Source organism: Bufo bufo, chromosome 3 (genome assembly GCF_905171765.1).
Source record: "Bufo bufo chromosome 3, aBufBuf1.1, whole genome shotgun sequence".
Taxonomy (NCBI): Eukaryota; Metazoa; Chordata; class Amphibia; order Anura; family Bufonidae; genus Bufo; species Bufo bufo.
This window is the reverse complement of record NC_053391.1, coordinates 614722077-614747404: the sequence shown is the minus strand read 5'-3', so window position 1 is coordinate 614747404 and position 25328 is coordinate 614722077. Positions and strand designations below refer to the sequence as shown.

General features: G+C 46.2%; 1 protein-coding gene across 2 annotated transcripts; it reads left to right on the top strand.

Annotated features, from left to right (window-relative positions):
* Positions 1-329: 329 nt before the first annotated feature.
* DHRS12 (dehydrogenase/reductase 12) lies at positions 330-24493 on the top strand. Of its 2 annotated transcripts, XM_040426049.1 has the most exons (10): positions 330-429; positions 3531-3664; positions 11969-12051; positions 12754-12846; positions 12975-13056; positions 17912-17973; positions 19276-19380; positions 21126-21216; positions 22379-22516; positions 24024-24493. In XM_040426049.1, the coding sequence occupies exons 1-10, from the start codon at positions 374-376 to the stop codon at positions 24140-24142; spliced, it is 963 nt and encodes a 320-aa protein (XP_040281983.1). In that variant the 5' UTR covers positions 330-373; the 3' UTR covers positions 24143-24493. The 2 variants fall into 2 exon arrangements, with proteins under 2 accessions (XP_040281983.1, XP_040281984.1); XM_040426050.1 differs by lacking the exons at positions 21126-21216; positions 22379-22516; positions 24024-24493 and adding an exon at positions 19450-19561.
* The last annotated feature ends 835 nt before the right edge of the window (positions 24494-25328 follow it).

Genomic DNA, 25328 nt, shown 5'->3' with positions numbered 1-25328 from the left:
ATATGAAATGTCACCATGCGGCCACAGCCTCCCATGGCTAGTGACACCACCATCATGGCCTCTGTCCCTGTAACCTCCAAGAAACTGCTTTCTGCGTCTCAAATTCACCTGAACCTGACACTAACAATCTGCTAGTTTATACCCATAGAGCTGCTGAACTACAACCCCCAGCATCTTTCTGTGTGCTTTACATAACGCTGCCTGAGTAACTTATACAACAGGAAGGTGGCGGAGCCGAGCAGATACGTAATGTCAGCCCGTTACACAAGACAACATGGGCGGCCTCTGGTTACACACGCCGGTGACGCCCTGACTGGAGGCGTGGCCGCCGTAATAGAGAAGTGTGTGAGGAGAGGGCGGAGCCGCAGACAACATGTCTCTCTACAGAAACACCGTGTGGTTCCTGAAGGGGCTGCGGGAATACACCAAGTAAGTGTGGATTCTATATGACTTATCTACTCTGCAGCTGTATATTACATGGGTGATACATGGCTGCTGTCTGCTCCGTACTCTGCAGCTGTATATTACATGGGTGATAATGGCTGCTGTCTGCTCCACACTCTGCAGCTGTATATTACATGGGTGATACATGTCTGCTGTCTGCTCCACACTCTGCAGCTGTATATTACATGGGTGATACCATGGCTGCTGTCTGCTCCACACTCTGCAGCTGTATATTACATGGGTGATAATGGCTGCTGTCTGCTCCACACTCTGCAGCTGTATATTACATGGGTGATAATGGCTGCTGTCTGCTCCACACTCTGCAGCTGTATATTACATGGGTGATACCATGGCTGCTGTCTGCTCCACACTCTGCAGCTGTATATTACATGGGTGATAATGGCTGCTGTCTGCTCCACACTCTGCAGCTGTATATTACATGGGTGATACCATGGCTGCTGTCTGCTCCACACTCTGCAGCTGTATATTACATGGGTGATACCATGGCTGCTGTCTGCTCCACACTCTGCAGCTGTATATTACATGGGTGATACCATGGCTGCTGTCTGCTCCACACTCTGCAGCTGTATATTACATGGGTGATAATGGCTGCTGTCTGCTCCACACTCTGCAGCTGTATATTACATGGGTGATACATGTCTGCTGTCTGCTCCACACTCTGCAGCTGTATATTACATGGGTGATACCATGGCTGCTGTCTGCTCCACACTCTGCAGCTGTATATTACATGGGTGATAATGGCTGCTGTCTGCTCCACACTCTGCAGCTGTATATTACATGGGTGATACCATGGCTGCTGTCTGCTCCACACTCTGCAGCTGTATATTACATGGGTGATACCATGGCTGCTGTCTGCTCCACACTCTGCAGCTGTATATTACATAGTTGGTACATGGCTGCTGTCTGCTCCGTACTCTGCAGCTGTATATTACATGGGTGATATCATGGCTGCTGTCTGCTCCGTACTCTGCAGCTGTATATTACATGGGTGATACCATGGCTGCTGTCTGCTCCACACTCTGCAGCTGTATATTACATGGGTGATACCATGGCTGCTGTCTGCTTCGTACTCTGCAGCTGTATATTACATGGGTGATACCATGGCTGCTGTCTGCTTCGTACTCTGCAGCTGTATATTACATGGGTGATACATGGCTGCTGTCTGCTCCGTACTCTGCAGCTGTATATTACATGGGTGATACATGGCTGCTGTCTGCTCCGTACTCTGCAGCTGTATATTACATGGGTGATACATGGCTGCTGTCTGCTCCGTACTCTGCAGCTGTATATTACATGGGTGATACATGGCTGCTGTCTGCTCCGTACTCTGCAGCTGTATATTACATGGGTGATATCATGGCTGCTGTCTGCTTCACACTCTGCAGCTGTATATTACATGGGTGATATCATGGCTGCTGTCTGCTCCGTACTCTGCAGCTGTATATTACATGGGTGATATCATGGCTGCTGTCTGCTCCGTACTCTGCAGCTGTATATTACATGGGTGATACATGTCTGCTCTGTACTCTACACAACACAAGTTGCTGCTGTGGTTTTCCGCAAAACAGCCAAATTTTTGGTGCGATTTGCGAAAACGGTGGCAAAAAAACAGCATCATGGTTTCAACGTGCATACCCCGCTATAGTGTATGTGCTGCGCTGGCGGCTCCATTACAAACTCTGTCATAGTTCCTGTAATTCTTGCTGCGATTATGATGGAAACCCTGGAAAGTCGTCCCTTGCTGTGGTGGAGGGACTGCACATTCCTCAGGACAGGTTTGTGTAACCGCTAGGACTATTACCGGCACGGTGTACTGCAGTGTAATGCCGTCAGGCGGTGGGCGCTAGCCAGGAAACGTTACTAGAAAGACTGGGCACCGCTGCCAGCTGGTAGGACAGACCCTCAGCCAGGCGTGCACTCATCAGCCATGTAATCTACTTCCAGATCTGTCCAGATATATTGATGAAAGAATCCAAGTGTAGACTGAGCCCAAAAAGGTGGCAGGAAGTATAGTAATTCCCCCTTTAAAGAGGTTCTTCAGGACTGGCCTATTCGTAAGGTGCACGCATGTGTCCTTAATGGAGCGAGGAGAATAAGCCACTGTCAGCGTCTTCTACTGGAACAAAGGATTGGGCATGTTGAACTCCAGCGTGGCCGACCCTTCCTTCTCCGGGACATCTTGGTGGCACATCCCTACATACATAATATACAGTGAGGGGCATTTATCGAGACTGCTGCTGCCATATGCCAGTCTTGATCTCCTGAGCGCTGCAGTGCCCCTAATAACAGCAGATGCCCCTTAATAAATTCGGTGCATCTCTTCCGTGCCATGTCTGTGTCAGGTAGGGGCTGGCTGACACTTCAGCTATAACTTGGCACAACCCCTTTAATTTTAAAGATCCGGAAAACCTCTAACAAAGGGCTCATGTACAAGAACATGTGTGGCACGGGCACCGGCCGTGTGCCCGCTGTTTGCGGATGTGGACCAAAATCCCATGGTAGCACTCTGTAGTGCTCCCGATCTGTGCCTCCACTCCACATCTTACGGATTGAGGACCCATTCAAGTGAATGGGTCCGCATCTGTGGTACGGAGTGCACACAGCCGGTGCCCGTTTATTGTGGACCCGCTGTTTGCGGGCCGCAATATAGGCTCGGGCCGCACATGTTCGTGTGCATGAGCCACGTTAAGGAAATTTATGTATTTTACTACTTTTCACACATAAAAAAAAAACATGATTTGTGTAAAAAAAAAAAAAAATCACATAAGTAGTGCTCATGCACATGCAAAACACGGACACCGGCCGTGTGAATTCTGTATTTTGCGGAATGGACTGTCTGGCCCCTAATAGAACAGTCTAGGACCTGTTCTGTTTTTTTGTGCTGAATAGTAATTTTTTATTTTTTATTTTTTTGCAACCCCATTGAAGTGAATGCTTCCGCATACGGGCCACAAAAAACCCAGAACGGATGCAGAAAAAAAATACATTTGTGTTCATGAACCCGTAAGATGATAAGGATGTAACTGAGCAGGTGACAATGATGGGGGTTATCTCGTGTCTTGTAGAGGTGGATATGAAGCGGCCGCCAAGCACTTTGCTGCAGAAGATTTGCAAGTTGATGTTACTGGAAGGTCTTACATGATCACAGGAGCCAATAGTGGGATCGGCAAAGCCGCTGCTCTGGCAATTGCGAAAAAGGGTAAGAATACAGTCGCGGCTACTTTCACACCTGCGTTCGGGTGTCCGCTCGTGAGTTCCGTTTGAAGGGTCTCACAAGCGGCCCCGAACACATCCGTCCAGCCCTAATGCATTCTCAGTGGACGCGGATCCGCTGAGAATGCATCCGCCTGCCAGCGTTCAGCCTCCGCTCCGCTCAGTGAGCGGACACCTGAACGCTGCTTGCAGCGTTCGGGTGTCCGCCTGGCCGTGCGGAGGTAAGCGGATTCGTCCAGACTTACAATGTAAGTCAATGGGGACGGATCCGCTTGAAGATGACACCATATGGCTCAATCTTCAAACGGATTCGTCCCCCATTGACTTTCAATGTAAAGTCTGGACGGATCCGTTCAGGCTACTTTCACACTTAGAAATTTTTCTAAGTTATAATGCAGACGGATCCGTTCTGAACGGATACAAACGTATGCATTATAGGAGCGGATCCGTCTGAGCAGACATCAGACGGACCCGCTCTGAACGCTAGTGTGAAAGTAGCCTAAGATATGTGTTACGTAACCCACCATCTGCATGTAAGGAAGAAGCAGGGGACGGATGCAGACCAGACATGGGTTGTTCATAGTCCGTGGCCGTGGAGATGCATTGGGGCCTTCTTTACATTTCTGTGTCTGGTTCAAGTACGTGAAAAAAATCAGTCCGTGTTTCATCCATGAAGATGTGTGTGAAGCGGCTGTGTTTTTTTTTTTTTTTGTTTACCCTCTGTGTGTCATCCGTACTCCATGAACACTTTAATTTCCAGAGAATATTCCATTAGGGATCAGTGAAAAATGGCCCAAACACGGATAATGGGCCAAAGTAGTGCATGATTTATTTTTCACTGACACATTAAAATCAGTGGGTACATGTGCTGTCCGTGAAAAACGGAAATGTGAACGAGAAGGAAGTATTTTTGCAGTTGCTTCTTTTTTTATTTTAGATACATTTGAAGAAAAGAAATGGCAGCAAAGGTGTACCTACTGCTAACCGGTGCTTCATATTTAAAAAATCCGCCAAATGGTAATGAAGGAAGTTAGGCTTCATTCACCTAACAAAGCCTCCGCTGCAGATTACGTAAAAATTACAGGATGATACAGCAAAGCACGCTGTGCTATATTGGCTGCTAAAATGCCCTGTTTTCTAACGGAAACTTGGCGGATCCCATTATAGTCAATGAGGGGGTCTGTCAGCTGCCATACATTTCCGTCATTTTCATTGTTCTGCAGCTTTAAAGGGGCTTTCCAGGATTTTATTACTGATGACCTATCCTCTGGATAAGTCATCAGTATCTGATTGGTGGGGGCCCGACACCCAGGACCCCCGCCGATCAGCTGTGTGAGAAGGCACAGTGTTCCTGTGAGCACCGCGGCCTTCTCTGTGCTTACCGAGCACAGCGCCACATACGTCACACACATACATACATCACACGCTGCGCCACATACGTCACACACATACATACATCACACGCTGCGCCACATACGTCACACACATACATACATCACACGCTGCGCCACATACGTCACACACATACATACGTCACACGCTGCGCCACATACGTCACACACATACATACGTCACACACATACATACGTCACACGCTGCGCCACATACGTCACACGCTGCGCCACATACGTCACACGCTGCGCCACATACGTCACACGCTGCGCCACATACGTCACACGCTGCGCCAAATACGTCACACGCTGCGCCAAATACGTCACACGCTGCGCCAAATACGTCACACGCTGCGCCAAATACGTCACACGCTGCGCCAAATACGTCACACGCTGCGCCAAATACGTCACACGCTGCGCCACATACGTCACACGCATACATACGTCACACGCTGCGCCACATACGTCACACGCATACATACGTCACACGCTGCGCCACATACGTCACACGCATACATACGTCACACGCTGCGCCACATACGTCACACGCATACATACGTCACACGCTGCGCCACATACGTCACACGCTGCGCCACATACGTCACACACATACATACATCACACGCATGTATGTGGCGCAGTGAATGCACAGCAGCATATTATAGCCAAATGATAAAGTACAGGGAAAATCCACTATATTGGACAGGACTTTATCACGCTATAATTGCCTGATACCCACCTGTTAGACCAGTAATGGTTCCCCTGCATACCCACCTCTTAGGCCCCGTTCACACCAGCACTATTTATTTCTGTTGTTCTGCTCATCTAATTGAGCAGAACAATGAAAATAGGGGAAGTGGGTTTTTGTCATGCGTTCAACACACAACAGACGCCATACTGTGGCATCCAGCACCATGAAGATCCATTGTAAAAACACACACAAAAAAAAAAGTATACTTTCTTTGCAGAACTCTGCAGGATGGCAAAAAAACAACAACATATAGGCTAATATATAAAAAAATTTTTTTTTTTTACACAATAGTATTATGGTGATGGATGCCACATTATGGCATCTTGTAATACCAGTCGTCTCCATGACAGCACAAACTGAGATTGCCTTCCTCTGATAGGACAGGAAAAAGCACACAGAGAGGTTAAAACCCCACCCCCACCCCTCATCGCCAGTGTTTTTTCCTGTCCTGACAAGGAAGGAATGCCAGAGAGGTGCTGGGAGCTCTTCTGGGTTCCCTAGTCCTTTTTTTCTTCGGTTTTTACCTTTTTTCTTCTCGCCCTGCTACGGCAGGGGGTCATCCGTTAGACCGGAGGTCGGTTCCGGGGTCCGGCTCTTCCCTCCTCCAGGTGCGGTCTATGCCCGGGTCACCCTCATTCATGGTGACCCCGGCGAAATTCCCTCTGCGGCGGCCCAGGCGGGCTTGAAGCAGTGCGGTAGGGCGGCTGGAGCGACGCTATGACGCGCTTCCCTCCAGTCGCCAGGTGATGACGTCGGACGCCGGGAGGCGTGGCCAGCGTCGTGACGTCACGGAGGCCGCGGCCGGCGCCAAATTCAAAAAGGGACACCGATTCGGACCGCTCTGAGGCCTCTACGATTCACCCTACCTGCTGACAGCATCGTAAGTGGACGGGAGCTGAGACGATGAGCGCCCCTACCACCACTGGCTCGGGTCCTGAGCCCCCTACCACTCTGGGCGGTGGAGAAAAGGAGTCTACCTCCTCTGTTAAATCCAAACCCAGGAAGTGCGGCGTCTGTTCTAAGCGCCTTCCTTCCTCAGGGTCCAAGTTACTGTGTAAGGACTGCACCTCTACCGTGGTGAAGGCAGAGTCCTCTAGTTTTATGGAGGAGATCAAGACTCTGGTCAGAACGGAGGTCCAATCAGCGTTGGCCGCTAGGGACCCCCCTGCCTCCCCTATACCCCAGCCCTGTCAGGGCCACAGACCACCCTCCTCCAGAGGCCTGGACTACTCCGGGAGTGATCTGGACTCGGCCGACTCTGTTTTGTCAGATGCGGGGACTTCGGCTAGATCTCAGGAATTGGAGGAAAGTAGTGAGTACAGGAGATTCCTCTTTAACCCAGAGGATATAGAAGAATTGATCCGAACCATCAGGGCTACTATTAAGATGGAGGTCCCTAAGAGGTCCAAGTCAGTCCAGGAGGAGATTTTCGGGGGTTTAGGGGAGAGGCACAAATCAGTGTTCCCGGTCCCGGACAATATCCAGAAGATGATACGGGCAGAATGGGAGAAGCCAGAGAAGGGTTCCTTTATCCCACGGGGCCTCAAAAGGCGATACCCCTTCGACGAAGCGGACTGTGCCGACTGGGAGACCATTCCCAGGGTGGATGCTCCCGTCGCTAAGGTAGCGAAACGAACGGTCCTTCCGTTTGAGGACGCAGCGCAGCTCAAGGACCCCCTAGATAGGAAAGCCGAGAGTCTGCTCAAGAGAACCTGGGAAGCTACAGCAGCTCTCCTAAAACCGGGGGTAGCAGCGACATGTGTGGCTCGTACACTCGCGGTGTGGCTTGAACAACTAGAGCACCATTTAGCGAATAAGGCCCCTCGGGAGGAGATCCTGGATAGTATTCCTCTTCTGAAGAAGGCTACTTTTTTCCTTGCCGATGCCGCTGCAGAATCGGTTAGGCTTTCTGCCCGCACGGCGGTTCTGTCCAATACCACCAGACGGGTACTATGGCTTAAAGCCTGGTCGGGCGACTCCGTATCGAAAAACAGGCTGATATCCCTACCCTTTCACGGTCAGTACGTGTTCGGGTCCGACCTGGACAAAATCCTTGAGAATGCCACGGACCGTAAGAAGGGCTTTCCAGAGGACAAATCCAAGTCCAGGAGACAGTTTTTTCGGAGGCCCCAGCAGGATCCCAGGGCCGATAGGAGGAGCCGCGAGGGTCGCGGATTTACGAGAGGCGGGAGAGGAAAAGGTTTTTTCCTTAATCCCAACAGGGGAGATCCCTCTCCCTCTTCATCAAAACAATGACATCATCCCGGTCGGAGGAAGGCTCAGCTCCTTTCTAGGGGTTTGGGAGCAAACCATCACAGATCCATATATATTAGGCATCGTAGAACATGGCTACACTATAGAACTGGATTCCCTTCCTCCGCAGAGGTTCGTCCTGACCAAGCTCACCAGGGGCCTCGAGTCTCCCTTATCCGAGGGCGTAAGAAACTTATTACGCCTGGGGGCAGTAGAAAAGGTACCCGCCAGAGATTTGGGGAAGGGTCACTATTCCCCCCTTATTCCTGGTCCGGAAATCGAATGGCAATTTTCGGACCATCATAAATTTAAAACCCCTGAACAAACACATCACCTACCACAAGTTCAGGATGGAGACAGTCAAGTCAGCGGTGAAGCTCATCAAGAGAGGGTCTATGATGGCTACAATAGACCTCTCCGACGCATACTTCCACATCCCAATACAGGTCCGTTCCAGAAGATATCTGAGGTTCGCGGTGGAGCAAGGCGGGACACTTTGCCACTTTCAGTTCAAGTGCCTCCCGTTCGGCATATCATCGGCACCCCGCATATTCACCAAAGTGATGGCGGAGGTCGTAGCCTCCCTAAGCAAGGAGGGGATAATAATCGTCCCTTACCTAGATGACCTGCTAATAGTAGTAGAATCCTCAGATCTCCTTCACAGACACATCCAGGTGGTTCTCTCGCGCCTCCAGAACTTGGGCTGGTTGATCAACCGGGAGAAGTCCGACATGTTCCCAGACCATCGGAAGGTATTCCTGGGTATTCTCTTGGATTCAGTTCTTCAAAAATCTTTTCTCCCTCCGCTAAAGGTACAGAAGCTGAGGTCAAGGGTCCTCCACTTCACCAAACAGTCCCGTTGCTCAATAAGGCAGGGCATGGAAATGCTGGGCCATCTCACCTCCTGCATCCCCGCGGTAGCCTGGGCCCAATTCCATACGAGGCCTTTACAGAAGCTGGTTCTAAAGCAATGGAACGGGTATCGATCATCCCTGGACCAGGGGCTGTCAGTGTCCCGGGAGGTAAAGGCTTCACTGGGCTGGTGGCTCAAGGCAAAGAACCTGGAATCGGGAGTTCCATGGAGGCAGGAAAGTGTGTTTTCCCTCACGACGGACGCCAGCTCTTGGGGCTGGGGGGCCCTCACGGCTTCGGAGACTTTCCAGGGGATTTGGTCCGAGGACCAGAGAGAGATGTCCTCCAACTACAGAGAGCTCCGTGCGGTGTGGGAAGGCCTCAGGTCCATCCAAATACAGGCCAAAAATCGCCACGTTCTGGTCCATTCGGACAATTCTACAGCGGTGGCTTTTATCCAGCACCAAGGAGGAACAAGACACGGTCATCTCCAGAGGCTCTCAGACCGAATCTTCCTTTGGGCAGAAAAGAATCTACAATCCCTTGCGGCAGTACATCTAAAGGGATCCCTGAATCTCCAGGCGGATTACCTCAGTCGGCAAAGTCTGGATCCAGGCGAGTGGTCTTTGTCCCAGATCGCTTTCCAACAAATTCGGGACCGTTGGGGGAATCCCATCCTAGACCTGTTCGCATCAGCAAAGAATCGCAAGGTTCAGAATTTCTTCTCCCTCAATCGGAGAGACCCATGTGGCAATAGACGCTTTTACCCAGAGCTGGACGACTGGCCTTGTCTACGCTTTTCCCCCGATACCAGTAATCCCAAGAGTGCTCCAAAAGTTTCAGTCCGAAAGGTGCAGACTGATTCTGGTGGTCCCATTCTGGCCCAGGAGAAGCTGGTTCGGGCTCCTCAGGTCCCTCAGCCCGGAAGATCCCATTCGTTTCCGGCCGGAGGAGGGTCTTCTAACCCAGGGTCCCATACCGCACCCCAATACCAACCTCCTCAAGCTGTCCGCTTGGATTCTGAGCAATCCCTCTTGCTAGGGCTAGGGCTCTCTGAGAGAGTAGTTAAGACCCTCTTACTCAGTAGGAAGTCTAACACCTCCAAAGCGTACCTCAAGGTTTGGAGGAAGTTCGCCTCCTGGGGAGGAGTCAGGTTCAACCAGTCCACCCCTAATATCCCGCTTATCCTGGAATTCCTCCAGGATGGGCTGGATTTGGGTCTTGCTCCTAACACATTGCGAGTTCAGGTGTCTGCCTTGGGGGCCCTCTATAATACCAGCCTCTATGAGGTCCCCTGGGTAGCAAGATTCCTGAAAGCGGCAGATCGACTAAAACCCAGAGTCAGGAATATGGTCGCACCATGGAACCTCAACACTGTCCTTTTAGGGCTGTCAGATGTTCCGTTTGAGCCTCTGCTCTCCCTATCTATTAAGTGGCTCACTCTGAAAACCATCTTCCTAGTGGCCATATCCTCCGCAAGGAGGGTTTGCGAGCTCCAGGCCCTGTCCATACAGGAACCCTTCCTCAAGGTGCTAGACGACAAGCTCATTTTCAAATTAGACCCCTGTTTTCTCCCTAAGGTGGTCTCCTCCTTTCATAGGTCGCAAGATATAGTTATCCCGTCTTTTTTTCCTAACCCTAAAGACGAGCAGGAATCTAGATTCCACAATTTAGACGTTAGGCGTTCAGTTCTTCATTATTTGCACGCCACGGAGGAATGGCGTATCGATAAAAATTTATTTATCCAATTTGCAGCTCCAAATAAGGGTAAGAAGGCAGCTAAGAGCTCTATATCCCGCTGGATTAGATGCACCATTTCTGAGGCCTATAGAGCTTCTGGCAAGGAGGCTCCTACATCCCTTAGAGCCCACTCGGTTAGATCGGTCTCCACTTCTTGGGCTGAGAGAGCCTCTGCTTCGTTAGAACAGATCTGCAGGGCAGCTACCTGGAAGAGGGCCAACACCTTCACCAAGCATTATAGGGTGGATGTGTTTGCTGACGAGGACTTAGCCTTTGGACGTAAAGTCCTAGGTGCTGTAGTCCCCCCCCTAAGTTACTTTGTTAGTTCTCAGTTTGTGCTGTCATGGAGACGACTGGGGAAATGAGTATTACACTCACCGGTAATCCGGTTTCCTGGAAGTCTCCATGACAGCACAACTTTGTCCCGCCCTTGTTTTTTTCTCTGTCAATAGACTATTTGGCTAGCTTTATGTTCTACCCCTTGTCCTAGTCCTGTTATAATACACTGGCGATGAGGGGTGGGGGTGGGGTTTTAACCTCTCTGTGTGCTTTTTCCTGTCCTATCAGAGGAAGGCAATCTCAGTTTGTGCTGTCATGGAGACTTCCAGGAAACCGGATTACCGGTGAGTGTAATACTTATATATATATATATATATATATATATATATATATATATATATATATATATATATAATAAATTTTTTTTTTTTTTGTGTGTGTACATTAAATGTATGAAGAAAACGTGATGTGAACCCAGCCTAGCTGACAGGGAAGAAGCTGAACAGCCTCCGCTAACCATGATGGAGTCTATTCAGTTTCCATTCATGGGTCTTTTTACCAGATAAAGTCCTGCATATAAGACTTTTTTTTTTTTTTTTTTTGGCCTTTTTGACAGAATCTGCAACAGGGGCTCCAAACGCAGCCTCCAACGCACATGTGAGCAAGTGTAGGCCTACGTATCATGTATCTGAATTACTGCAAATTTCGTACTCCTCCTCGAGTAAAAATACTCCTCAAAAATGGTAAGAGGAGTATTTTTACTCTTCTGGGAAAAAATGTAGTGCGACCTCTGGCGCTGTGCTTGGTATCTACAGGATAGGTCATCCGTCTCAAAATCCCAGAAAACCATTTTATTGGAGCAGCGCAGTGGAAATAAGAGCTGGTGTGAACACAGTCTTAGCGGGGACAGTGTCTGGCAGACTACTGGAACCCTGAACATGTCATCTTGTGCCTCTTTAGCGGATGCGGCGCTATGCTGCTTTTTCATATAACACCATACGTTCTTATGTCTGCATTTTTGTAGGCGGCACTATTCATCTGATATGCAGAAATAAAGAGCGAGCAGAAGAAGCACAAAAAGAGATTATTGCAAGTAGTGGGAATCAGGTAAGTACTGTATACATAATATGCACTGTACCGTGTCACAGATGTAGTACAAAGGGTATTTACAACACTGCTGTGTTTGGATGAAAATTTTAGTGACCGTTCTTTTAAAGAGAGCCTGTCCCCTCTCCTGACAGGTCTGCTTTATTAAATGCATACATTCCCAAAGTAGTAACTGTGGATGATATATTCTTATATCTGGAAGCTCTGCCATTCCTCTATTATTCCTGCTAGACGCTGCCAGTTGGGGGGGGGGGGGGGGGGGGGGGTGTCACTGCACAATCTGCCACTGTCTGTACTGATTGGACTCCCCTCCACCTGATCTGTATTCATAAACTTTTAGCATGAATAATAGAGGAATGGGACACCGTACAAATATAAGGGAAGATGATCCAGAATTGTCATTACATGGGGAAGGCACAAGTCCTCTTTAAAGGGGTTTTCCATGACTTAGATATTGATAGTCTATGCTCAAGATAGTTCATCAGTATCAGATCAGTGGCGGCACAGCACAACTCTTTGCAAACATTTCATACAGTCTTTCCATGGTGGAAATCCCTTTGCAGGGAGAGGGGTCCACACGCACAGCCGTCAGCAGAGCTGGAGCCTCGGATTTTGCTTTGCTCTCTTATATTTGGTGCATTTAGGTCTCATGTAAATCACAGCTGTACGCTTTCTGCTTCTTTTCCCCCCCCATTTTTACAGAACATATCGGTGCACCTGCTGGACATGTCTAACCCGAAGGAAATCTGGGAGTTTGCTGAGAAGTTTAAGACCGAAAACCGACTGCACGTATTGGTAATTACTCCATAGTCTAGACTTTTATTTCCTTATTTTTTTTTCTCATTCTTCCTACAACTAGAACATGACTCCTACATATGGGGTTGTAAGTGGGGCCCAAATGTTATATTGTCCTGTATTTCTAGGTTAATAATGCTGGCTGCATGGTGAACAGTCGGGAACTAACAGGAGATGGAATAGAGAAGAACTTTGCCACTAATGTCTTGGGTAAAATAAAATATATATTATTTTTTTCATAGTTTAAGATCCTTTTTATATTTGTATCCCCTACAGTACTACAGATAAATTGTAGCCTGGCATCGGGAGAAACTGGTTTCAGAGCAGATGTGTAAAGAAAGCAGCTGCTGGCTCCTTGTATACAGTACATTTTCTCTTTCTGACCCTTAGGTCGCTTTCACAAGAGCGATTTCAATGCATTGAACTCGCAGCGTGTGTCTGCGGCAGCTCCTGTCCTGACCTCCCAGCGCTGGCGGGGGGTCGCATAGCATTATATTGAGTTATGATGCTATGTAAGCCTTAACGTTCTAGAACATATTGTATAACACTGACAGCATTTTGTCAGTGTTATCCAATACATTCCAGACCTCTAACGGTTACATACATCATAAATCAATATAATGGTATGCGACCCTGGCAGTGCTGGGAGGTCAGGACAGGAGCTGCCGCAGACATACGCTGCAAGCTCAATGTGTTGAACTCTCTTGTGTGAAAGCGGCCTTAGGCCTCCTGCACACAACTATGTGTTTTGTGGTTTGCAAAATGCTCATGCTGACTGCGTGCATCCTGCAATTTTTTTTAGTGGGCCCCATTGTCATATTGCCTATCCTTGTCCACAAGAATAGGACATGTTTTATCTTTTTTGTGCTGTCTGCCTTTTTTGCAGCCCGATTTAAAATTAGTGGGTCCACATCCGATCTGCAAAAAAAACAAAAAAAAAAAACAGTTGTGTGCATGAGGCCTTATATAGAGACTGTCCGTGCAGAAGGCATCTTACTAGTAACCTGGTCATCGATGTGAAGGCAGGAGATATAACATCCATTCTACCACAGAGGGAAGAAATCTCCAATGTTACACATCTGTATACACGCTCCACCTCCCTACGTGAGTACTGCTGGCTGTCATACAGAGTAGTGTACGACTTGCATAGAGCAGTGCCTGTATGCCTTGCAGAAATGGATGAGCCATGGGGGTGAACGGTGAGCACCAGTGGGCCGCCATTTGCCCACCACTGTTCTAAACGGCTAGTATACTCCTGTACACACTGCTGCCTAATTCCCAAAGTTGTGGCCGAGGCTTTATTTCACTCAGTCCTGCTTTAAAGAAGGGGTACACCGTAAAACTGCTTCCCCATTAGGAGTCCGGGTCCCCAATTTGTGTGAATCAATGAGACTGCAGAGTAGAGGGCTTCGCCATCTCTGGGGGTCCCTCAGAAGTGAATGGAGCAGTGGTCATGTATGCGCACCACCGATCCATTCACAGGGGTGTCTTGGACACCCTCCATTTTCATGGTTGTCCCAAAAGTCAGGGACCCCAGCGATTTATATATTTATCGTCTACAGTACAGTATTGTACATCTCTCTTTCCCTCCAATTATACGCTGCCTTTTGTCATGTAGATTGTAAGCCCTCACGGGCAGGGCCCTCTCTCCTTCTGTACCAGTCTGTAACTAGTCTTGTTTATGATTAGTGCAATTGTCTGTATTATGTATGTACAGCGCTATGGAATGAATGGCGCTTTAATAATAAATAATAATAATGTACGGTAGCTGAAAGGAAATCTGTGCAGGATTCGTCCTGGCTCCACCATGACCAGGGCTCCATTATACACATGCACTTTGACCACAAGAAGTAATATCGCTCTGTGAGGGGTTACTCAGTCACAAGATGAGTAATAGAATGCTGTGGTTTAGTCCATTACTGGCTTCGTGCCACACAGCGACATTTTGAGCAATCTAGTGAACAGGAAGGCAAAGAGTGTTAATTGAATAATGCACCCGGCCGCTCTCTTGGGGCTTCTCGTCTGCGGAGTCTATTCATTTGGTGGTTATCTTAAAATCCAGTTAGTTCTACTTGTTACATATTTAATTATAGAATTCTTTTTTTCTCTAAAGAATACATTTGTGGGTTAAAAAGGCAAAGTAAACCTACATCACAAATTTCAGGGTGTACTCCGTGCTCCAGACTAAAAAAAAATACCTAGTAGCCATTGGCTCCTGAACTGAAAAATTTGGGAGCCAAATTTTGCATGTACTAGCACACAAAGGGTCCACTGTAGATAGTTTTAATATAGTAGATTAGACAAAAATGTTCACAATTTATTAAATAAGCAAATAATAAAAGTTAAATTTTAAAAATACAAAAAACAAAATATGCACATGTCAAGAGCAGGCAATAAGTAGTCTCAGACTAAATGTAAATACAGTCCCCCATTGACCACACAAATGAGGGCTTCAGTGTAAGGCCTCATGCACACGACCGTTGTGTGCATCCGTGTCCGTTGTTCCGTTTTTCGTGATCTTTCTGCGAACCCATTGACTTGAATGGTTCGTGAACCGTTGTCCGTCAAAAAAATAGGACAGGTCATATTTTTTTGACTGACAGGAAACATGGATCACGGACGCGGATGAACAACGGTGCATTTTCCGAGTTTTCAACGGACCCATTGAAAGTCAATGGGTCCGCAGAAAATCACGGAAAACGGAACAACGGACAGGGATGCACACAACGGTCGTGTGCACGAGGCCTTACACTGAAGTCCTCATTTGTGTAAAGCATAACTGCACGTTCCTGAGGAAAACTAAGTGATTTTCACAAGACAGGTATTATAAGCAGCCAGATGTTTTGCTGATATATAGAGAGACTTCAGGCTCAGATACTCTTTAAAGGATAACTGTCATATTTTCACTCAAAATTAAATTTTCATATATGTTGTTGCTGCTTTGGTGATAATCCATAATCACTAATTATTGTGTTCACATACCACTTGTTTAATAAGTTTCCGTACATAGCAGCCGCTCTTCACAAGACTATCTTCTCAAGATGGCCGCCGATGCCCTTACCCTGAGGCTAAGACCTCCCTCCCAAACTACCCAGAATTCATTCGGCTCATCTCGGGAACACGCAGCCTCACCCCAACCAATCGGCTTTCTCCAGACTTAAACACGCCCTCTTCCTCCTGAGTAGTTGATCGCAAATTTTTATTGCGAATATCGGCACTATCCTGGCCCAACGGGAGCGCGCATGCAGCATTCGGGACTGCCCACTACTACGTCCTCCATCTTCTGTATATAGGAGACGGAGGACACCTAGCAACGCTGTTTTAGCTGCACCACTGAAATGCCTGGGGGAGGAAAGAACATGCTGCAATTATTAGGCAATCCAATACCTATACTAAAGTAATAACTAGGGAACTAAGGTAAACTTAGACCAATCCAATTACATAAAAAAATAATATGACAGTTACCCTTTAGAAAAAGACTCTTAACTTAACTGAACTACAGCTACACTTCAAAGGAAGGTCTACAATGGGTTCATTAAATATGATAAGTGGTGTATACATATAGCGATATAATGTCCTTCTATTGCACATATTTATGTACAAAGGATAAAGCACATAATTATATCAGCACTTCACATGGAGTCCTCACTACATGCAGAATGAAGGTACATACATCACCGATTGAGTTAACGTGGCTGGGAAGCCCTTTCAATGAAAGCAGTCAGTCCAGTCGTGGATGAGCTTCTGACTTCTTTCCTGAAGGGTTACAGTTCTATACAGATTAAACAAAAAGCTCCATTCCTTAGGGGAACATATCCAGCGCATGCGCTCCATAATTGTCACTGTGTACGTGTTGTTCATCTGCTATCACCCCAGACCTTGGATCATTGTTTCTGGGCAGCAGATCGTGGTGTCTAAACAGTGGTCTGCTGCCCAGAAACAATGCAGCTGTATGAGGACGAGCAACTGCATTTAAATGCAACAGTCTCCTTCAGTGAACGAGCCGCTGACTTTCGGGGAGGAACGCTTCCTTCCTGACAATCAACTGTAACATTGTGCGGCGTAACCTGCCTTTACATCCTTGTAGGGCTGCAGCTATTGACTATTTTTGTAATCGAGTATTCTATCGATTTAATCCAAGGATTAATTGAGACCCTAATAACAAAAAACTAATTAAAAGAGCGTTTTTCTTTATAAAAACTCATCAGCCCTCCAGTGCCATCAGGCTCCGCCCCCAGTGCCATCAGCTGCCCCCTCAGTGCCACCATCTCCTCCTTCTAGCCATGTCCCCAGCGCCAGTGAAATAAAATACTTACCTCTCCTGTAGAGGCGCTGTCACACATAGTGCACGTAAGCGTGCACTATGTCCTGATGATGTGTCAGGAGGACAGTGCAGCGCGGTGTGGGCCGGCAGGTGACCACAGACCGTGAGTAATGGCAAGCGCTTCACTCATGTTCCGTGGTCACATGACAAACTAATTTTTGTGTGTAGTTACTCGATTCCATCGAGTAATTGTTTCAGCCCTACTTCCCTTGCACATGCATTCACAGGTCATAAAATGTAGGCCTTATGCACATGTCCGTGCCGTTTTTTGCAGTCCGCAAATCGCGGATCCGCAAAAAACGGAAGCCGCCCGTGTGCCTTGCGCAATTTGCAGAACGGGCGGCTTTCAATATAATGCCTATTCCTGTCCGCAAATAGGACATGTTATATTTTTTTTAGCAGGGGCCGCGGAACGGAGCAACGGATGCGGACAGCACACGGAGTGCTGTCCGCATCTTTTACGGCCCCATTGAAGTGAATGGGTCCGCATCCAAGCCGCCAAAACGGCGGCTCGAATGCGGACCCAAACAACGGTCGTGTGCTTGAGGCCTTAAATGAACAGACAACAAAATGGAGCTCAAATGATCCGAAACTACATCTTCACACTTTACAGGATCAACTCGGTCAGTATACCTGGTTTAATAGGGGTGATCCTGCTGACGGGTGCTCTTTAGGGCTGTTAACCTCTATGTGACTTTTATACAGTTTTTTTTTTTTTTTTTCTTTCTTCATTCACTACAGGTACATATGTTCTAACAAAAGCTCTGCTTCCAGTCCTGGAGAATGAAGATGATGCCAGAGTAGTAAGTCCCTGTGCTTGTATATAAAGAGGATGTCCCAGTAAGAATATTTCACATAACTAAAGAATCACTAGAATGAGGGGTCCTGGGTGCAAAGCTTGTGGGACTGATGGAGACAGATGACAGAGCATGCTTGAACAATTTATTATGCAAGGCCTGAAGGGCAGTGACTTCTTTGATATTCTTTGACCCTAAATAATGTCCTGCCCCTTCCACCTACTCTTCTTTTTCTGGAGAGTTCCTTCCATTACCTTCTTATTACAGGAAAGTCCAACCTGCAGCCCTCCAGCTGTTGCAAAATGAGTTGTAGTTTTGCAACAGCTGGAGGGCAGCAGGTTGGACATCCCTGTTTTATTACATCTTCTCTTACTTAAAGCTTCGAGGTGCCTGTATCCCATGCTTTGGAAGAGGGTAATTGGGGTGGAGAGGAAGCTACAGTACTGACTGCATTGGTTATTCTTTTTTTCTATTATAAGATGATTTGTTCTACCGTTTCTCAGTTTTCTCACTGCACATATTTGGCAGCAGTAATCAAACTATTATTGATTCAGTTAAATGGTGGTGTTTTATTACAGAGGGATTGTGTGGATCTTGAATAATATACTTGTTTCTAAAATCTCCCAGAACAGTTAGGGTATGTTCAGAAGGAGTATTTTGGGTGCAGGTTTGGTGCTGAAAAGCAGGCCGAATCTGCTCTGAAACTGACCGACTCCCATTGTTTTCAATGGGAGGCCTCGCTGCAGGTCATGCTGGTTGGTCTTCCAGACTGTATACAGGCCCATTCCTAGGGAGGTTACTGCGCAGCCCCCTCGCGAAGCTGCAGATGGAGCTAAACCAAGAGCAGGTCTGCACCATACAAAATGAAACCCCACAGCAAAAACTGTTTCTGCCGGGGAACACATGGCAGAATTTATCGTGGACAAAATCTTGTGTGTAAACATACCTTTAGGCTACGACCACCCCGTACAATCGTGTCGTGGCTGTGGAACAGCCGCGCTGCGGTTGAGTATCCTACAGACATATGGACTGCAGCTGGCTCGTTGACTAATGAAGACTGCGCTGTTTAGTTGGTCTGCGTTTCTAAAGGCCATGCAGCACCTTCAATACCACGTGGCCATTAACATTGCAGACCGACTAAACCGTGTGGTCTTCTGCGGCCCACACGATGACTCAGTACTCGGCTACGTCATGACTGAGCTGTACTACCTTAATTGTAAATCGGTGTGCAGTGAATGCTAGTGCTGCATGATTATGGCCCTGAGCATGGAAGCCTGGTGAGCGATGATTGTCACTACGTTGTTACAGGTAACGGTCTCATCAGGCGGTATGCTGGTTCAGAAGCTGGACGTCTCAGATCTGCAGTTTGAGAAGGCCACATTTGATGGAACAATGGCCTATGCACAAAACAAGGTCAGAAAATGTGTATTAATATTTTATGATTTTAAAGAATAATTTTTTTTTTTTTTTTTTTTTTTGTGGATGACCTGGAGTGATGACTCTAAAGTGTGTGGTTACAATGTTACACCAGTTTGATAAATCTCACCCAGTGTTCGGTCAGTGATTTCCACCAGTGATTAAGAGTAGAGATGAGCAAATTTTCATATTTCGAAATTCGTTTGCGATTTGTTTACTAGTAGAAGCAGAATTGCGTTATGGTCCGTCGTAACAGAATCCATAACGCATTTCTATGACGGAATGCCTTTAGAGGCATTCCGTTATTCACCCTGTCATAATAGAAGTCTATGGGCTGCAAAACGGATCCGTCCCGGTTCCGTTATGCAGGAGAGGACTTCCCTGCATAACGGAAACGGGACGGATCCGTTTTGAAGCCCGTAGACTTCTATTATGACGGAATAAATAACTGAATGCCTCTAAAGGCATTCCGTCATAGAAATGCGTTATGGTCCATGGTAATCGGAAACGAATTTCATAAGCGGAAATTCACTCATCTCTAATTGAGAGCCTAAACGCAGAAGAAGAGCAGATCTTTCCCTTATACCTTATCTCTGTGTAGCCTTCACCCCTGGTTTGGGCTCACAATCACTGATGGAAATCACTGACCAAAACACTGATTTGTGAATAAGGCCTAAACATGCCCCAGATTTATCACCGTGGTTCATACTCTAAGTATGGTGTATTTTTCTAGAAGTCGGACACCTTTGTCTAACTTTACACCACTTATTGGTTGTCTTACTTTGCACCATAATTTTGCTTCAGTTTTGCTCTAAGTCGTCAACTTTAAGTTGCACTCATTTTATTTAAAGAGGTTGTCCGGGTTGAGGGCTGAACCCAGATATAAGCCCCCCTTCACTCCTTTACAATGTAAGAGTGGAGCATCGGAGCATTTTCTTGCTCCGGTGCTCCCCTTGCGCTGCATCGCACAGGGCAAGGTCTGTACTAGTGATACCCACCTCTAAAACGGCCCAGTACTAGCGATACCTGGCTCTAAAACCACCCAGAACAGCACTATACACAGCCCACTGGAGCCAGTGACGTACCAGGCTTCACATCAATATCCTAGGCGGAGACTTCTGCATAGCAGGGAGCCCGGTGACGTCACCAGCTCAAGTGGGCGGTGTATAGTGCTGTTCTGGGCGGTTTTAGAGGCAGGTATCACTAGTACTGGACCGTTTTAGAGGGGAAAAAGGGGGGGGGGGGCCCTGTCCTATTCACTTGAAGTGAACAGAAGGCATGGGACATCCCCTTTAACAATGTGATTCATAAGAGTGCGGCCACATGTGGATTTCTGCAGCAGAAAAAAACGCAGCCACAAAAGTCTGAAAGATGAAAAGCGTGGGTGGGTGAAACCCGCAGAATAAATTGACGTGGTGCATGCTGAAACCTGCAACGCAGATCGATTTACTTTGCAGGTTTCTTCCCTCAGCATGTGGATAACATTTCTGAAATCTCAACCGATTTTCTGGTACTGTAAATGCTGTGGATTTCCCACCCGCAATTTTGCTGCAAAGAATCGGCAGCATTTCCGTATTGTATGGCCAGACTGAAAATGTTCAGGATTTTTAGGAAAAAAATGTGTGGATATTTCAGGACGTCTTGCAGCATTTCTAATCGATTCGGAACTATCCGTTCTCACCCATGAGGAAATGCACATGGCAAAATCATATCTTATATGACGTATTTATACTTTTCTTTAGAGACAGCAAGTCATCCTGACCGACCAGTGGGCCACACAACACCCAAAGGTCCACTTTTCTGTCATGCATCCAGGCTGGGCGGACACACCAGGTATACATTTTGCAAATCCTTTATGCCCAGAATTATTTATTGTAAAGAGGAATCTTGTGTGTTATAAAGTTCTGTGTCCTATGTTTAATTTATATAGAGCAGGGCGAAGGTTTTTTTTATGCTTGTATTAATGAATGAATTTCTATAGTTTTGGTTTATATCTGGTTACATCTGTAACATATAGTATGTTTCAATCCTTATGGAGAAACTCCAACAAAATTCCTCAAACAAAATGTAACTGTGTGGAGTTTTAGAGCAATAGATGGCCCGGAACGTTTATTATAATCTACGCCAGGAAATTGGCATCGGTTGAACTAGAATGCTTGACCAGCTCCCTTACTGGCGTAGATTTTCGTTTCGGTGCACTGAACTTCACAGATGCCCCTCATAATAATTGTGGCACATCTCTGCCAGCAGGGGATAGATTAAAACCAGCCTTATAATAAATGTCCCCCCTGTGTATCTAGAATTTCCTGTAGACTAAGGGTACGTCCAGTGTAAATTGTGCAACAAAAACCACATGTACAGTACTTCGTGTGTATTATTTTGGGTGCGGAAAAGCCAGCAGACTTCACCCTCTCCATTGCAAGAGGTAAAATGTGCTGAGGAGAACTGCAGCATAAATTTATATATCAGCAGTTTTCCAATCAACACTACAGGTCAGTTTTACACCGTTTTATACTTTTTGTATATGCCACATGTGCATGAGATTTCTTCAGGGGCATCTATCATCAGATTTGTACCTATGACACTGGCTGACCTGTTACATGTGCGCTTGGCAGCTGAAGGCATCTGTGTTGGTCCCATCTTCATATGTGCCCGCATTGCTGAGAAAAATTATGTTTTAATTTATGCGAATTAGCCTCTAGGAGCAACGGGGGCGGATGTGCACTTTAATTGACAGGGTCAAGCAGTATAAATGTAATCACAGCCTGGCCCTGTCAAAGTGCAGAGGGCACGGCCATTGCAGAGAGAGCAGAGCCTCTCTGTGTAACAGTTATTGGCGGTTTCTTTGTTTTAAATATTCTTACTAAAATTTATATTTTACCCCCTCCCCCCCCCCCCCCCCCCCAAAAAAAGGAGAAAATCGGTAGTGTCTAAATATATCCTTTGTATCGATGCTGTGTAATCGAGAATGTTTCTTCATATCTTTCTCCATTAGCTGTGAGGTCATCAATGCCAGACTTTCATGAGAAAATGAAGAACAGATTACGCACAGAAGAACAAGGAGCAGACACCGTGGTGTGGCTGGCCATCTCTCCTGCGGCAACAAGGCACGCAAGTGGCCTCTTCTTCCAAGGTGCATGGACAATTATGGCTGTATGGTGGGCACTGAACCAAATGGAAATGTTCAGATATTTATATTCAGCAGAAAAGAGCTGTTTTCTGCTGAATATAATGTTTTGTGTTTCTATCCGGGCAAACATGTATCCACTAACCTAGTGTTAGGCTTACACTTTACAATGTGGTGCAGCACAAAGAGGAACCTGTCACCCTGAACATGCAATGCAACCTGCAGGCAGCATGTTACAGAGCAGGAGAAGCTGAGCAGATAGGATTGTCTTCTTGACTTCACAGCCTAGAATGAGTAGAAATTAATCTATCAGTGATTGACAGTAGAGATGAGCGAATTTCCGCTTAGGAACTTCGTTTGCTGGTAAAAGCAGAATTGCGTTATGGATTCTATGATGGAATGCATAACGGAATGTCTTTAGAGGCGTTCCTTTATTCATTCCGTCATAATAGAAGTCTATGGGCTGAATAACTGATGCGGCCCGTTTCCGTTATGCTGGAGTCCTCCCCTGCATAACGGATACAGGACGGATCCGTTATGCAGCCCATAGACTTCTATTTTGACGGAATGCCTCTAAAGACATTCTGTTATGCATTCTTTCATAGAATTGCGTTATGATCCATGGTAACGAAATCCATAACTTAATTCTGCTTTTACCAGTAAACGAATCGCAAATGAATTTCAAAATGTGAAATTCGCTAATCTCTAATTGACAGCTATCTCTGAAGTCAAGGAGGCGGTCCTATCAGTGATTGACAGCTATTTCTGTATACACAGTCATGGAGGGAATGCTGTCAATCACTCATAGGACCACATCCTTGACATCAGTGATAGCACAGCCTCCTGGACTTCACAGCCCAAAATGAGCAGGAATATAAATGTATAAAATACAGTTTTCCTGGATCTTTTCTCAAAAAACTATATATCAATCTGCTCAGCTCCTCCTGTTTTATAACATGTGGATGGCAGATGACACAGCATTTTCTTGGGGACAGTTTACCTTTAACTGGGCAATGTATAAAAGTCCCCAAGGGTATGTCAACATGTGACTGAAAAAGTTAGCTGAAAATTTCTTGCCGTTTCATGAAAAAAATAATATACAAAATGCAGCAAAAAGTATGTATAACTTTTTTTAAATTTATTTTATTTATTTTTTTCCCCATAAAAATGGCTGTGGGTTTCACCCTCTACATTGCAAAGAGTGAAATCTGCAGGCGGGGGAGATCTGCCACTGACATGCTGCAGATTTTAAATCCGCACAGCAGCTCAAAGCAAACTACTATTTATCTTTTTTTTTTCTACACTTTTTTTTTTTTACACTTTTTTTTTTTCCTTAAAATCCCATCCACCTTTAACTCTGGGGTCTCCCACATGATGGCAAATCTGCAGCATTTGTCGTGTTTTCAGTCACAGGACATTATTGCTAAACCTATGATAGACAGCCACAACTACACAAACCAGCAAGCCCGTGTCTGAGCGATTGTTGCTAATATAATTTTACTTTTCCTTCTAGATCGGAAACCTGTTTCTACGCATCTCCCCTTGGCAAGTACACACTCGTCCACTGGAGATGAAGAGAAGCTTCTCCAAGTCTTGGAGGAAATGTCTCAAAAGTTTGCCACCGCTTCCTGAAAATTATAGCTCATGTGCTGGTAACAATTTGTAATGTACTATAATCGGATGAACGTTCTCTAATAGAAACTATATATAATATAAACAACAGAGGTTTACGGTAATACTAGTCTCCTCTCGAAACATGCACTGATTTTACTCCCGTTTACATACAGTACAGATCACTACCTCCGATTACCTGTGCTTCCAATAACAGACAGCAGGTAACTGCTTCAGCCAGGACAAAGAAGCTGCTTGTCAATCATCTTTACCCTCTACATGTAATATGGCTTTACGCCTTGTTGTATGGATGTTTTGCAAAGAAATTATCTAATTGACCTGACCTGTAACCCCTTCAGAGATGTTCATATTTGTAATAATAAAATATTTGCAACTTAATATTTTTACCAGACAATGGCTCCTTAGGTTCGACGTTCGGGCAGTGGAGGAATTCCGTTATGGATTCTGTAATAACGGAACTCTATGACTGAATGCAAAATGGAAGCCTTTAAGAGGCATTACGTTTTGATCCATCATAATAGGAGGCTATGGCCAAGCATAATGGATCCGCTATTGTGATGGATCAAAACAGAATGCCTCTTAAAGATCTGATCCTATCCTTTTGTACTTCATACATGGCCAGAAATAAATGAAAAAAGGTAAAAAGAAATTCCACTCTAAAACATTTGCAAATACTTTTTATTTACACTAAGTATTCAGTAACAAAATATCTTAAAATCAACATGTACAGAGATCAGAAAATACAAATTAATTGTATGTAGTTAAGAGCACGATGCGATACAATTCTAAGTTACAGAGAGTAAAGGGTGTATTAGACTACCAGATTGGCTGCTAGATCATTGATTACAAGCGTTCATATGAACGCTCGTTAGCGATGATCTGGCAGTATGATACTGCCGACGATTACCTGATGAACGCTGGTATCTTTCAACAGGTTTAAAAAACACTATTGCCGGCGGCAGATCGTACTGTCTTATCATGGCCTGCTGCCGGAAAACAACTAGTCAGTATGGGGAAGAGCGAGGGCATTAGCGATCAATTCTCCCCATACTGTGGAGGAGATCGCTGCATGTAGTAGCTGTGGTCTCCTCCACAAACGAGCAGGCGATTGCTGGGAAGGAACGCTTCTCTCCTGACAATCGCCTGCATGATCACTGTATGTAATACAGCCTTGACATGTCGGCAA

Excerpts from the sequence above, each read along its gene's own strand:
- DHRS12 (XM_040426049.1), top strand. The coding sequence starts at position 374 with ATGTCTCTCTACAGAAACACCGTGTGGTTCCTGAAGGGGCTGCGGGAA. Across the intron at positions 12,052-12,753 it reads TTGCAAGTAGTGGGAATCAG|AACATATCGGTGCACCTGCT; the intron begins GTAAGTACTGTA and ends CCATTTTTACAG. Across the intron at positions 13,057-17,911 it reads CTTTGCCACTAATGTCTTGG|GTACATATGTTCTAACAAAA; the intron begins GTAAAATAAAAT and ends CATTCACTACAG.